Source organism: Citrus sinensis, chromosome 6 (genome assembly GCF_022201045.2).
Source record: "Citrus sinensis cultivar Valencia sweet orange chromosome 6, DVS_A1.0, whole genome shotgun sequence".
Lineage (NCBI taxonomy): Eukaryota > Viridiplantae > Streptophyta > Magnoliopsida > Sapindales > Rutaceae > Citrus > Citrus sinensis.
The window spans coordinates 23871050-23885290 of NC_068561.1; the positions used below are offsets into that span (position 1 = coordinate 23871050).

A 14241-nucleotide genomic window follows, 5' to 3' on the forward strand; every position below is an offset into this window, starting at 1 on the left:
CTTTAAAAGTGGACTGGCCAAAGAAGAATTATTTAATTGAGATTTTACGGATTAGAGTTTGTGTAAAAAAATTATGTTAAAATATCATCACTTGCTTGCCGGTAGGTCATTCTCAAACAGTGAAACTTATTTGATGATATATTAATACTTAACAAATAATGTCTTTTTGGTAAACTTAGGGATCTATATGATAAAAACCCTTTCGAAACCTAAACGTAGCGTTTCATTCATTTGAAGTGGGAAATAATCAAATGGACTAATGGAGCTCCAGAAAGCCCTAAAACCCCCTATACCCTCTCTCTGTTGCTGCTTGTCTTGGTTCCGTTTGAATACAAAACACTCTCTAACCAAGTAGCGATATAGCAGTAAACTTCCGTCCATTCAACGAACAAGGACATAGAAGAGGAGAAACAGAACGATGTCGTTGCGAGTCTTGAATCCGAACGCGGAAGTGCTGAACAAATCAGCAGCACTTCACATGAATATCAACGCCGCTAAGGGCCTTCAAGACGTTCTGAAAACAAATCTCGGCCCCAAAGGCACCATCAAAATGTATATTATTGTTGTGGTTAATCGTGTTTTTAATTTGAACTTTCACTTTATATTTACCATTATTATTTTCGTATTCTGATTTTATTAATTTTGCTGAGATTTGCTGGCATTTTATTAGGCTAGTTGGTGGAGCCGGAGACATTAAGCTAACTAAGGATGGCAATACGCTCTTGAAAGAAATGGTTAGTTTCTTTTTTATTGAAAAACCCTAGATCTTTCCATTTAGTTGAGATCTAGAAGTTAAATCATCAATGGATGCATTGATATAGCAGGCTTTGTAGGTGAGTTTAAAATGGGGTTTTAATTAGAATTAAGAGGGGTTTCAGGTGTATGAGCTTGAAGTAACTGTTAAGTTATAGTGTCAGTTTGGTTAATGTTCTGGCAATGCTTGCAGCAAATTCAAAATCCAACAGCTATTATGATTGCGAGGACAGCTGTTGCTCAAGATGATATAAGTGGAGATGGCACTACTTCTACTGTGATTTTTATTGGCGAGCTCATGAAACAATCAGAACGCTGCATTGATGAAGGTCAGTAGTTCGAGATATGTTACTTCCACACTGGGAGTCAAGTCTCTTGAAACCTTTCCAAAATATGTTTGTCCTTGCTTTAATAAATTTATTTGAAGTTTGTTTTGTCCATTATGTTAATGGATGTTGTTTGGAAGGGTTCTTAGAAGCAAATGGCAGGGCTCCCCTTTTGGTTTTGCTTGTTGTTTTCTGCCAGGAGGAAACATTCTAGCGGTCATTAATTATAATTTTTTGTTATGAAACGGGCTACCATCATATCTTTTATGCATGGTCTTGTTGTTTTTTAGGTATGCATCCACGTGTTTTGGTTGATGGTTTCGAGATTGCCAAAAGAGCAACTCTCCAATTTCTTGAAAAGTTCAAGACTCCTGTTGTGATGGGTGATGAGCCTGATAAAGAGATACTCAAAATGGTAGCAAGAACAACTCTAAGAACAAAGGTATCTGGTGGTTTCTGCTTCATTTTCTTCCAGTGTTAGGAAGGTTTGTTCTATCTATGGTTTGATGTTGTGTTGTGTTTACTTTTACAGCTATACGAATCATTGGCAGATCAGTTGACTGACATAGTTGTTAATGCAGTGAGTGCACTTTCGGTTTTAACATATACTTAATACCACTTGAACATCTGCCTTCATCTAGCCATTTGTTACAGAGTAGTGAACTTTTGCATCCTTCATCATAAAAAACTATGATTGAATATGACAGGTGCTCTGCATTAGGAAACCTGAGGAGGCTATTGATCTTTTTATGGTGGAATTAATGCACATGCGCCATAAGTTTGATGTGGACACACGCCTGGTATGTTGAAGTTCTTTCTTATTGATTTGCATAATTTGTTTTCCTGCGGCTATGCCCTCGCATTCAAAATCTTTTTGAAGAACTGTTTTCAGGACAGTTATGGCAATATTTTCCTTATCCCCAAATCTTATTGCTTTGTTTTTAAAATACCCTTCTATTTTTGTATATTTTATGTTATTCTAGTACAATGAATTTTGATTGCCTTAAGGCTCAAATCAAAGAATTATTTAATCAAATTTTCTGACATCCTTTAGTTCTCATAATTTTGAGCAGTCTCCTAATAGGGTCATCTCAATTTGAACCTGGATGTTCTGTTCAGATTCATTTTTCTTTTTCTTTCATTCTTTTCGTTGTCCTGCAGTTGCTAATCTACCTCGTTGTTTATAGGTTGAGGGTCTTGTCCTTGATCATGGTTCTAGGCATCCTGATATGAAGCGAAGAGCAGAGAATTGTTACATCTTGACATGCAATGTGTCCTTGGAGTATGAGAAAAGGTACAGTAGTAGAAAGTGCCTTTTCTTTTTCTTTTGTTATGATCAGTTTACTTCTTAACTCGTATCCATTTGTGTGGTTTATAAATACAATTCTCTTTTATTTATGCTGAGCGTTTAAGGGGCTTGTGTGAACTGTCATCGTCTTCAATCTTTATTTTTTGGCCAGTCCACTTTTAAAGAGTTGGGTGTTAAACTATGATTCAATTAATAATATCCACTTTATAAAAAAATTAATCAATCTCAAGAAAATTAATTTTTAGTGATTTTACTATATCAAGTTAAAATCTCATGCAAATAAAGTATAAATTTACTAGTTAGAGAATACAAATTTTATCCTATTTTAGGAGTCACTTAATTAGTCTCAAATTATACAACCACTGTAGTCATAGAGCGTGGGCTTACATCGAACATCAATACATCGTGCCAACAGTGGGACACCATATGCCCCACTTCTTAAATGCCCCGATCTCACTTAATCCTGGCCCTAGCTCGACGTAGCCCATAGACCAGATCATCACCAGATGATCAGATGGTCAAGCCAGATGTTTTTGTGTACAACATTTCACGAAAATATCTTTTATGTACATGTCCCTGCCCGTGAACATATGTAATCCAGCACCACGTCTCTACACTGATCTGCTACACTCAGCCTTAGCAAAACCCACCCTCCTGCTGGCATATGATAAAAAAAATATTCCTTCATCTTGTGCATATTTATTTACGACCAGCGAAAGCCATACATGCTAATAAGTTCAAGACACAGAGCTTTTCAGTTCTGCAATGTCATCACAAGTTCCCAGATCAGCTGACAAAAACCAGCCTATGATAAATTCAAACATTGTTCTCTCACCTATTCTTGCATATGCCTTTTCGCAATGTTTTAATATTAGATAAATTCATGACTGTTCCATGGTATTCCCTAATTACCCTTTTTTTTAAGGGTGAAGGCATGGAAATGTTTGAAATCATTTTTATGTTCATGACTTATTCTGCCTGGTTTGCTTAATAATTCAGTTTGAATTCCTTTCGCTATGCTTTTTTTTTTTATAAATTAATTGAGTTCAAAATGATTTCTGAGCAGTTGCAATATGCTTGTTATAATGTCAATCCTGCCACATCTTGCTGATTCAAACATTGTTCTCTCACCTATTCTTGCATATGCCTTTTCGCAATGTTTTAATATTAGATAAATTCATGACTGTTCCATGGTATTCCCTAATTACCCTTTTTTTTAAGGGTGAAGGCATGGAAATGTTTGAAATCATTTTTATGTTCATGACTTATTCTGCCTGGTTTGCTTAATAATTCAGTTTGAGTTCCTTTCGCTATGCTTTTTTTTTTTATAAATTAATTGAGTTCAAAATGATTTCTGAGCAGTTGCAATATGCTTGTTATAATGTCAATCCTGCCACATCTTGCTGTTTGTATATCTCAACGTTGATTACCAGCATACTGAAACTAATGACTCTCTTACCTGCCAGTGAAGTAAATGCAGGCTTTTTCTACTCAAATGCAGAGCAAAGAGAGGCAATGGTTGCAGCTGAAAGGCGCCAGGTTGATGAGAAAGTCAGAAGGATTATTGAACTAAAAAATAAGGTAGATGATGTGAATGCATGTTGTGAATGTACCACTTTTACAAATTGTATATACAGCATGCAGTTCTATATTCTGTTTTTGGAAATATTAAATATGCATCGGATCATGTGCAGGTTTGTTCAGGTAATGACAACAACTTTGTTGTTATCAATCAGAAGGGTATTGATCCCCTGTCGCTAGACCTTCTTGCCAGGGCAGGGGTAAGTTGTGCATTGTTCATAACAGTGTGTCCCTCAAGTTTTTGAGAAATTATGACTTGGCAACACATAAAATTCCTTCTGGTGCTTAAACTGTGCCATCATTCGTGTCAAACTAACAGTAATTCATAATGGCTAAAAAGTCCGTAATTGGACCCATAAAATCAAATATGCTGCAGAATATATCCATTGGAAATGGTTAAGTAGGTACTCTTTTATCACTAGAAGAAAACGACATTCATTAAAGGAGCTTTCTTGGAATCAAATGAAAGAAATTACTATGGAATTAAACATAGAATTTGATTGATCTTGTTGGAGCTTTCTCAATTCTAACGATTTCAATTGCTTCTTATTCCACCAATTATTTATCTACTAATTTGCTAAGTCGGTAGCTTTAGTTGTGAAATACGACTCATATTTTAGTTATTCTGTTACCTGTTTCTGAATGAATTTTTAGATAATTGCTCTTAGAAGAGCAAAAAGAAGAAATATGGAGCGATTGGTTTTGGCTTGTGGAGGAGAAGCTGTTAACTCTGTCGACGATTTGACTCCTGGGTGCCTTGGTTGGGCTGGACTCGTTTATGAGCATGTCCTTGGAGAAGAGAAGTATACATTTGTGGAAAATGTGAAGAATCCTCACTCTTGTACCATTCTGATTAAAGGTACATGTTTGTGGATTTACATAATTTATACAAGCTTACTATTATTATTCTAATTGAACCACTTAACTAAGCAATATAGAAATAATAATTGCTTGTATGATGCACACCATCCTATTGCATTATGTGGCTTATCTTATCTTCGTTGCTCACTCTAAATGATGTAGGACCTAACGACCATACAATTGCCCAAATTAAGGATGCTGTGCGTGATGGGTTGAGGGCAGTAAAAAACACCATTGAAGATGAAGCAGTTGTTCTGGTAAGTTCTGTACTTTTTATGATTTTCTCTGAAATCTGGTTCGACAGTTTTCTTGGCTGGAGATTATCTATGATTCATTTTTTTTTCCTGTTTTAGTTCAAATGGTGAAAAAATGGGTGGCATTGGGGTGTGTTGTGGGTTTAAATTTTTCCAATTTCTTAGCAGATTATTAGGATTTTTGTTTTGTATATTTTCTCAATAGAAGTTCCTAATTGCTTTTCAGGGGGCAGGAGCTTTTGAAGTTGCTGCCAGGCAATACCTAGTCAATGAAGTGAAAAAAACTGTCGAAGGGGTATGCAGTTGCTATTTTATCATACCTAGGTTATTAAATAAAGCATTTTTTTTTCTTTTGAAATTTCTGATGTTTACAAACATGGAGCAGCGTGCTCAATTGGGAGTTGAAGCTTTTGCCGATGCCCTTCTTGTAGTGCCTAAGACACTTGCTGAGAATGCTGGGCTTGACACTCAAGATGTGATCATTGCCTTGAAGGTTTATATCTTCAGCCATAGTTTTTCAATCTTTTAACCTTTATAAAATTTGGAAAAGAAGATAAAACTAATGTGAACATATTTTTGCCCTCTGGATATTCAGGGTGAGCATGATAGGGGAAATATTGTGGGATTAAACCAGCATTCAGGAGATCCCATTGACCCTCAAATGGAGGGAATCTTTGACAACTACTCTGTGAAGCGCCAAATTATTAACTCAGGGTATGTGAACTTGTTATCAATGTCAAAATTAAAGTAGGTTTTTGTTGTCGGAGGTTTCATATTGACAACCTTTAAAAAGTTTTTAAGTCGTTCAAAATTTTTATTTAATGAGGAGGCTTCTACCCACATTGTTGGATCCCCTGGAATTGTGTAATTTAGCAACAAAATGCTACTTTATATTGCAGGCCTGTAATTGCATCCCAGTTGCTCTTGGTAGATGAAGTAATCCGTGCTGGTCGTAATATGCGGAAGCCAACTTAGTTCATTGATAAGCTACAACAAATATAATTTGTCATGTGGGGGTTCTTTTACTGCTCGATTGTGTTAATGGATGGCCTTGAACTTATGGAATGTGTAAGGAGGTTGTGTTTTGATGGTTGTGAACTCTCAGGCCGCAAGCCCATAGAAAACTTGAAAAGGATGGAATGACCCCTATATTTTGTGTTCAATTTCATTATCTGCGGACCAATTTTGTTTTTGTAGTGACGGCAGCCAAGTTTTCTATATTCATATAATTTTCGTTTTTGGTGTTTGGTGTTCAGTTGTGGCATCAATATCTGGTGATCTGATATGTTCTCTAATATTGGAGGACTACTTGTTCTTCAGGCAGATGTTTTTATACCATTGGGCATTGGCAATCTTGTTAAGAGACATCTGTTCCAGTGTAATGAACAGGAACGTATTTCTTCGACATTTTTCTAAGTGTTTCAAGTGTTATTAACATGAATTCTTTTGACGAATGTATATGCTCTTATGAGGTATTGTTTAATAAAAGCAATCCATTCTAGTAATACACAAGGAGCAAGGTAGGGATGGCAAAAATTTCTACGGGGACGGTATCTTTGGGTATTTTTCTCATTCGGGGAGGGTATGAGGATAATTTCATACTCAATTTTTTAATCGGGGAAGGGACGGAGAAATTTTTTTACCCAATTTTTTATTCGGGGAGGGGACGGGGATGAGGTGGAATCCCTATCTCCTACTTATTTCCCAATTTTAATTTTTAATTTAATTTTTATTTTTTAAAATTATTAGTAAATAAATTATAAAATTTGAATTATAAAATTATAAGTATTGGTAAAAGTAAAAAATATCAAAATATTTATATTATTAAACTTTTAGGCCTAATTAATTAATTAAAGTTCTAAATTTTTATTTAGGACATTAAAAAGACTGGACAAATTCTATTAGTCTAAAATTTTTGTTTTAATTTTAATATTCATTAAATATTTTAAACTTAAATTTATTTTTTATTTATCTTAAATCTATTTTTTTATTTATTTTTAGATATTATAATTGCCCACAGCAAATCACAATTTTAATATCTAATCTAATCTAATATTTGTTCTTGATTTGCTTCGACTTAACTATTGTGTTGTAAAGGGAATAGTCTACATTTATAAAGTGCCCACGCCACCATTAAAAAGTTAATTTTGAATCTAAATTTGATTTTATTTGTAATAATTTTGTATTAGACTATTAATTTGTTCATGATAATTTGTATCCCTTGCATGCTGCGTTATTTACTAATTTAATGTATGTGACTTTTGTAATGGATATTAATGTAAGATATATTTCGAACTTTATTTTTATTTAATTTTTTTTTATTTTAATATGATTAACTCAAAATTGAAAAAAAATGTATTAATTATTCGGGGATCCCCTATTATTATTCGGGGAGAGGATGAAGATTCTCTTAAATAATTTTGACGGGAATAGAAAAGAGACGGAGACATACGTAAAATATCGGGGATGGATACGGGGAGATTGGTCCCCTCCCCTCCCCATTGCCATCCCTAGAGCAAGGTATAGATGTGAGTCGTCAGTTAATCGCGGCGTAAAAAACTTGGGAAAATTGTAAAAAGATGATTTGTAAATTGCGTCTTGGTCGAAGTTTTAAGTTTAAAAGAAGGATTTTGCAACTTTCTATTAAGGAAAGTGAAAAGATAATAGCATGTTTTTCATTGCTAGCATTGACTCTTCTAATACAATAATCCTTGTTTTCAACCGGTCGATGTTGACATTCTGAATGGACAGGCTGAAGTTCTAAAAACAAGGGGAAAAAACAAAATTAAGATCAAGAATAGTTCAACAAATTTCACAAAGTAGATAATCTTCATCCCCAATAACTGTTGAAAATGCTTCATTAAGCAGAAATAGGAACATGTAACCCAGAAAATGTGTGAAGACAGCATGGCAAAGTGCACGAAACCAGAAATAACATCTGCTGGCCCACTGGTCGAGTGCAGACACTCGATGCATAGACATAAGATACATAGATGCTCCGCTGTGGATCGACTGAAAAGTAGTGGTTAGACTCTTGCAGCCTCTTTTCCATCCTGCTGAAGCATGTATTCTTTCTTCATTTCTTCCAGGACAGCATCATTTGTGCTTCAGAAAACAAAATTGAAACATTATTAATATTTCCACATCACGAAGGTAAACTAGTGTATTTCTCTCACAATATTCAACCTTAGCCCAGGTGATGATCTTTAACATAAATGTGAACTAGCAGTGAGAATTGCAAATACTCCATAAAATCATATGCGGCTCTTCTAAATTCCAATTTCCTCAAAAAAGATTGCTAAGTGATAAAAAGATGCAGCATTACGAACCAGCATAACCACTTTGGAAACCATGCTAGACTTGTTTTTCCTGGCACTAACCTTACATAGTATCAATGTTTATGATGAAACACATGAAGATCCAACTATAAAACCTACAATAATTTATCATTAAATTAAAAATCTCTAGCTGATTTGAGTTATTAGGATACAATGTTGTTATAAGTGAGCTAAAGAGACGCAGATTGTGGAGATTACCGTAATGGATCAATAAAATAATATCCCAAATCATTTTCCCAATCAACAGCATAACCTGGACTAGAGAAATTCTTTGTTGCGTATCAATTTATACCAATAGGGCAGGACAACCACACCACCAGATCTTCATATGAACACTTCAATAACCTAATAACAATGGGCCATTGCCCCACTGCCCTATTTAACATTATGAGTCATCATCTGATACATAAAAAGAGTTGAACTTCTAGTCCACAGCAATCACTTTTATGGAAAGATTTTAAACTAAGTTTTGGGAATGATTCAAAGCAGCACTTAGGCGCTAAACCATTGTCTTCAAAAACACCTGAAACCGATCAAATACTTTCCCATAAAGCACTGCAAGTGAATTGTTTATCCAAACAGCAAGTTTCGAAAAAAGTTACCCATCTGATAATATATAATTCGGAAAAATTACTTTTGTTTATTACAGGTAAATACTAAAAACACACAAAAACAAAAAATTTTGACAATGTGGTAAGCAATACTAAACTTGCCCTAAGGCAGCTACTGTTCATTCAAACATTCCTTTTAATTTGAAATTACACAGATAGCTGGGACGCAATGCAACTTACTATTGGTGAAGGCAATTGTTTAGTTCTTTAGCTTGTTCGCGACACTTCCACACAACTGAAAACGTTCTTCCGGAAGCACATTGAGCATACTTGGAAGTGTACTGATCGCACTCTTTTAACGCCTTTTGCTTCATTTTACTCCGTAAAGCTAACATATAAATAAAATAAACGCAACCCGTTATTTTTTTTTTAAGCATCAAACTGGAAAAAAAAATAAGGAAAAAAATATTCACATTAAACTTATCACCAAAAATGGGATTTATTAGGGTTTTAGTAATGGTAATATAATTCATTAGGGTTTCAGTAATGGTAATATAATCAACATTAATAATACCTTCTTCGACTTTCTTCTTCACGTGATTCTCACGTGCCTCCTGAACGTATCCCATTAGTGATTTTGTTTGTTGTTAGTTTGCGGAGACGAAAAAGCCGTTGTGAACTGGGAAGAGAGGCGTCAGGCGGGTGTCTGGCTTTGAGGAGGAAGACGATGTGTGAAGGTCCCATCTGCCACTTCTGTCACCCGCGGCAAGACACTACCCTTTGTGTGCTTGGGCTTTTCATGGGCCTCACTCAGGAACATAGCTTGGGTCCAAGATCAACATCAAAGGAATCATGCTAAATAGCCCCTCCAAATTACTTTAAGAACCCTCTCTTCTCAGCAACAAGACCATTTATTTTCTGCAGCTTTTTAACAAATAAAATTAAAATTTGAAATAAAAGAATCTCAAATTTGACTCCAATGGTGAATTTAGCCCGAGTTGCCAATGTAGGAAAACACATACGTTTATGCCATGTCTATTCAATGCAACTTTTTTCATAGTTTTCAAAAGTCATCACCACAAGTAATAATATTCTTTCTATAGGAACAAGACTTTTTCTTTTATTAATTTTACGTATTTTTTTTTTTTTTGGAAATGCTTTTTATGAGAATTAAGAAGACTTTGTTCAAAAGCTGACAGTAATGAGTGATCATTTCAAACTTGTTATAATGGCTAACTTTAATAGTTTTAATTATTCATTTATGATGGGCCCACAGTGACAAATTTTCCTTTGGTTTTTGCAGTTTTTTTTCCTCCTTTTTTGGTATCAAGATATTCAAGTAATTAGTTTATCAAATAAAATAAACTAAAATTATAAATTATTTAGTTTATATTTTTTTACTGATCAAATTATCTCTTAGAAATAATAATCACGAGATACATTTGCAATGAATATATAATAGCAAGAATTAACATTTTTTAAATACAGAAGTAACAACGACAATCTTTGGTTTAAGAAAGTCCATAAATATATGTTTAATTTTTTATTGCATATTAGTAACTTGTTGTCGAAGGGAAATAAAATTAAAAATTCAAAGAAAAAACTGTAGATCTTGTGAGGCTCGTTGGTAACTGTAGAGAACAAAAACACAAAAGTAGGCCCCCAAAGTAGAAACAACAATTACGGTTTCAATGCTAAATTGTGTGTGGGTGTGTGTGGAGTTGACGGTCAACGCCAGCGTGGCTGTCGTCCAAGGCATTAAACTTTCGCGGAATCCCAACAGCTGTCGCCTTCTCATTGGACCTCCTCTTCTCTTCGCACTCCCACGTCCCCACCCCCACCATTAATTTTGTTTATTTATTTAAGCAGCCCCCACCCCCGCTACGCTCTCACTTTCGATTTCTTTCTTCTCTAAAATTCAGATCGAATCCGTATTCCCAAACCTTAAAACGGTGCGTTTTGGTTCTTCTGTAATTCGACTGCGTTTAACAGATTTTAGATTTTAGAACTTTTGTTTATTTGTTAATTTAATTTTTTTTTTGGGATTTTTTTGTATGAGATCTGGAGATATTGTTCTGTTGGCCTGCCGTTTAATTTTTGTTTGACTTGATTTTAATATTTTTATGATTCGATCTGTTGAGATTTGATAGATTTATTGTCGCTTTTTCGTTTATGAAACATGTTTGGTAGCATAGAAAATTTTAGAAACCGAGAGAAATTGATTATTTGGCTTTTTTTTTAAGAAAAAATTAGACTGAGTGGTAGATATTTGGAAGTAGTTCGAAATCTCTATTTCAGCCGTATGATGCTTGATTTGACCGAAGGCTTTGTAGCTATCTTTTCCCTGATCTGTTTGTTTAGCATGAAAATGTTAGAAATGAAGAGAAAACAGATCGTTTTGACTAATCAAGCTTTTTGAGACCGAGGGATGGAGATTTGTTTTTAAATTAGTTGGAACTGTTGTTTGAGCTATATGATGATTGATTTGGACAATTGATACGAGTATTTTAATTTAGATCTCTTTTGGTTACTGAGAAGTGAGAACGGTTTGGAAGAAAAAGTTGTGTGCGTGTTAAGATCTAAGTTAAATGAATTAGAATAAGTGAACACTCAGAATGATGTGCTTTTTGATGATTTAATTAGCTTACTATATTAGAGAAGCAACGATACTGACTTTTTGATTAGCGAGGAAATTGTGGAAAACAAAAGGATCTCATGTTTTTACTTACGTATAATAATTGAAATTAAGAATGTTTCTTTTAGAAGTCTAAAAGTGTCACTTAATGGGCATTTGTGAAAGGATCAGGATTCTCTCATGATCTGAGCACTCCTAATCTTTTACAGATTTTGTGCCACCTGTGTTTTAGTGTTTGTGGATGATTAGGATTTAACTACTTTTTCTTTTTAATTTATTAACCACCAATCATATAACAAAATATGCTCAGATGAAGATCAGATCAGGAGAGAATCTTGATCCTTTGCGAAATCCTTACCTAAGAGAAGTTTGATTTATGATCTGGTTGGTTCTTGTTGAGAAAGCGGTGTTGAATTGTGTGGGATAATTCTCGTGACATGAATCTTATATAAAACTAAATTACCTTAAGTGACAAGTTTGTTTGCTCAACCGTTCTTAGCTAAGGTCTCAAAAATTTCTTTTGAAGTCTTTTTGAAACTGCTGTCTTGATGTATGTGAGATAAGTTGCATGTGCTTTTTAAGTAAAACTTCATTGTAAGATGTGACTACAGAATGGGATCACTGATTTAGTGGGATTTTTTTTTTTTTTCAGTGGAACTAATTTGAATCACCTTACTGAATTACATATCATATTAATACAGCTAAGATGTCGCCTACTGATTCTTCTCGCGAGGAAAATGTGTACATGGCCAAGCTGGCCGAGCAGGCTGAACGTTATGAGGAAATGGTTGAGTTCATGGAAAAAGTTGCAAAAACAGTTGATGTTGAGGAGCTAACCGTGGAGGAAAGGAACCTTCTCTCAGTTGCTTACAAGAATGTGATTGGGGCCAGGAGGGCTTCATGGAGGATCATCTCTTCGATTGAGCAGAAGGAGGAGAGCAGGGGAAATGAAGACCATGTCTCAGTAATTAAGGAGTACAGGAGCAAGATTGAGAATGAGCTCAGCAAGATCTGTGATGGGATTCTTAGCCTCCTTGAGTCTCATCTCATTCCCTCTGCCTCATCGGCTGAGTCTAAGGTGTTCTACCTGAAGATGAAGGGTGATTACCACAGGTATCTGGCTGAGTTCAAGACTGGAGCTGAGAGGAAGGAAGCTGCGGAGAGCACTTTGTTGGCCTACAAGTCAGCTCAGGTGGGTTTAATGTGCCTTGGTCTTATATATGCACTCTCTCGCTTACTTTGCGGCATTGATAGCTTATTTAGTTTATCTATCATTGATGTTCATGCAGGATATTGCTTTAGCTGAATTGGCCCCTACTCACCCAATAAGGCTGGGACTTGCACTCAACTTCTCTGTTTTCTACTATGAAATCCTTAACTCACCAGATCGTGCATGCAATCTTGCGAAGCAGGTAAGGGTTGCTGCTTTACTTTTCTTTCTTTCTTTTTTCTTTTGGATAATCCAAGAATAAAACGTTGAAAGGTATCTGATGGAAGGAATTTGTGACCCAAATTGAAAAGTTGAGATTGTCATCATTTTTTTTGTTTTTGTTTTTTTGTTTGGGGGGGGGGGGGGGTGGGGTGGTTCTTTTATTAAATTTGTTCTATGTTTACTTTGCAGGCTTTTGATGAGGCCATTTCTGAGCTCGATACCTTGGGTGAAGAATCATACAAGGACAGTACATTGATTATGCAGCTTCTCCGAGATAATCTGACACTTTGGACTTCTGATATCACTGTATGTTCTCTTACTCCTACTAGTTAGTTGGTCCAAATGCCCAAAACTTCCAGATTTCAAATTTATCTTGAAACCTTGTTGCACTTGGCTTGTTCGTTGTCAGAAAATGCTATGTGCACTTTCTTTGTGCATCGTCAGAACTTGTTAAGTAACATGATTGACAGTGGACCTAAATTGATCACTGATCTCATTGATCAATTTTTTTTTTTTTTTGAGAAGCTCGTTGATCAAAGTTGTACTTGAACACATGAGCTCTTGTTAGCTCTTCTATTTTGTTAAGGTCTGTTTCTTGTTTCTGATGTCTTGGATGTTATTGATTTTAGGATGATGCTGGAGATGAGATTAAGGAAGCAGCATCAAAACGTGAATCAGGGGAGACGCAGCAGTGATGAATAATGAGTTCAGTTCATAGGATATGTATCTGTATTTTTTATCTTGTGGCTTTTATTTTACATGGATGCCATGTGGGTTGTTTTAGCAGGATATTCTCATGAACTGATAATCTTGAGTGTTGGCTGCACTTAGGGTTTATGTGTTCCAACAGATTGTAAACTAGATTTAATTATTGATGAGAAGTATTTGGTTTGGGTTTCATATGTAGTGTTTTCAGTGCTATGCTAAACTTTAGAATTGAAATTACCCATTTTTGTTATATTTAATTTTAAGATTTCACATGTTTGGATGAGTCCAATGCTGTTACCATTGGATGGATAAATTTTTTTTATTTCCTTGCCTGAACATGGGCGTCTGTTTATTTATTAATTTATTAATTTATTAATTATGGAGTTTAGGGCTAGCCCACAATAAAATAATTGGTCCTTGGCATACAGCCGAGGCAACATTGTGCTTCTTGTGTAAGGATTTGCCCCGTTGATGTTATATTAGTCTTTGGAAT

The 14241-nt window shown here is 35.1% G+C and overlaps 3 protein-coding genes across 4 annotated transcripts; 2 read left to right on the plus strand and 1 right to left on the minus strand.

Moving 5' to 3' along the window:
* The first annotated feature begins 257 nt into the window (after positions 1-257).
* LOC102616990 (T-complex protein 1 subunit zeta 1) lies at positions 258-6538 on the plus strand. The gene is made up of 15 exons (XM_006482206.4): positions 258-552; positions 671-734; positions 947-1082; positions 1370-1521; positions 1612-1659; positions 1787-1879; positions 2267-2373; positions 3855-3969; positions 4083-4169; positions 4624-4828; positions 4993-5087; positions 5311-5379; positions 5470-5577; positions 5680-5798; positions 5984-6538. The coding sequence occupies exons 1-15, from the start codon at positions 419-421 to the stop codon at positions 6057-6059; spliced, it is 1608 nt and encodes a 535-aa protein (XP_006482269.1). The 5' UTR covers positions 258-418; the 3' UTR covers positions 6060-6538.
* A 1199-nt stretch (positions 6539-7737) lies between these two features.
* Positions 7738-9727, minus strand: LOC102617296 (uncharacterized). Its single transcript, XM_006482207.4, has 3 exons — positions 9548-9727; positions 9214-9361; positions 7738-8189 (listed from the first exon to the last, which is right to left on the minus strand). The coding sequence occupies exons 1-3, from the start codon at positions 9600-9602 to the stop codon at positions 8111-8113; spliced, it is 282 nt and encodes a 93-aa protein (XP_006482270.1). The 5' UTR covers positions 9603-9727; the 3' UTR covers positions 7738-8110.
* A 1038-nt stretch (positions 9728-10765) lies between these two features.
* Positions 10766-14031, plus strand: LOC102617582 (14-3-3-like protein A). 2 transcript variants are annotated; one of them, XM_006482208.4, is made up of 5 exons: positions 10766-10925; positions 12310-12800; positions 12898-13020; positions 13230-13346; positions 13670-14031. In XM_006482208.4, exons 2-5 carry the CDS (start codon positions 12315-12317, stop codon positions 13733-13735), a joined length of 792 nt encoding a protein of 263 aa, XP_006482271.1. In that variant the 5' UTR covers positions 10766-10925; positions 12310-12314; the 3' UTR covers positions 13736-14031. The 2 variants fall into 2 exon arrangements, with proteins under 2 accessions (XP_006482271.1, XP_006482272.1); XM_006482209.3 differs by having other exon boundaries at positions 10777-10925; positions 12261-12800.
* Positions 14032-14241: the final 210 nt, after the last annotated feature.

Coding starts and splice junctions, on each gene's coding strand:
- LOC102616990 (XM_006482206.4), top strand. CDS start 419: ATGTCGTTGCGAGTCTTGAATCCGAACGCGGAAGTGCTGAACAAATCA. Junction 3,970..4,082: donor TTATTGAACTAAAAAATAAG/GTAGATGATGTG, acceptor GATCATGTGCAG/GTTTGTTCAGGTAATGACAA. Junction 4,829..4,992: donor TTGTACCATTCTGATTAAAG/GTACATGTTTGT, acceptor TAAATGATGTAG/GACCTAACGACCATACAATT.
- LOC102617296 (XM_006482207.4), bottom strand. CDS start 9,602: ATGGGATACGTTCAGGAGGCACGTGAGAATCACGTGAAGAAGAAAGTC. Junction 9,362..9,547: donor GAAGAAGAAAGTCGAAGAAG/GTATTATTAATG, acceptor TTTATATGTTAG/CTTTACGGAGTAAAATGAAG. Junction 8,190..9,213: donor AACAATTGCCTTCACCAATA/GTAAGTTGCATT, acceptor TGTTTTCTGAAG/CACAAATGATGCTGTCCTGG.
- LOC102617582 (XM_006482208.4), top strand. CDS start 12,315: ATGTCGCCTACTGATTCTTCTCGCGAGGAAAATGTGTACATGGCCAAG. Junction 12,801..12,897: donor TGGCCTACAAGTCAGCTCAG/GTGGGTTTAATG, acceptor ATGTTCATGCAG/GATATTGCTTTAGCTGAATT. Junction 13,347..13,669: donor TTTGGACTTCTGATATCACT/GTATGTTCTCTT, acceptor TATTGATTTTAG/GATGATGCTGGAGATGAGAT.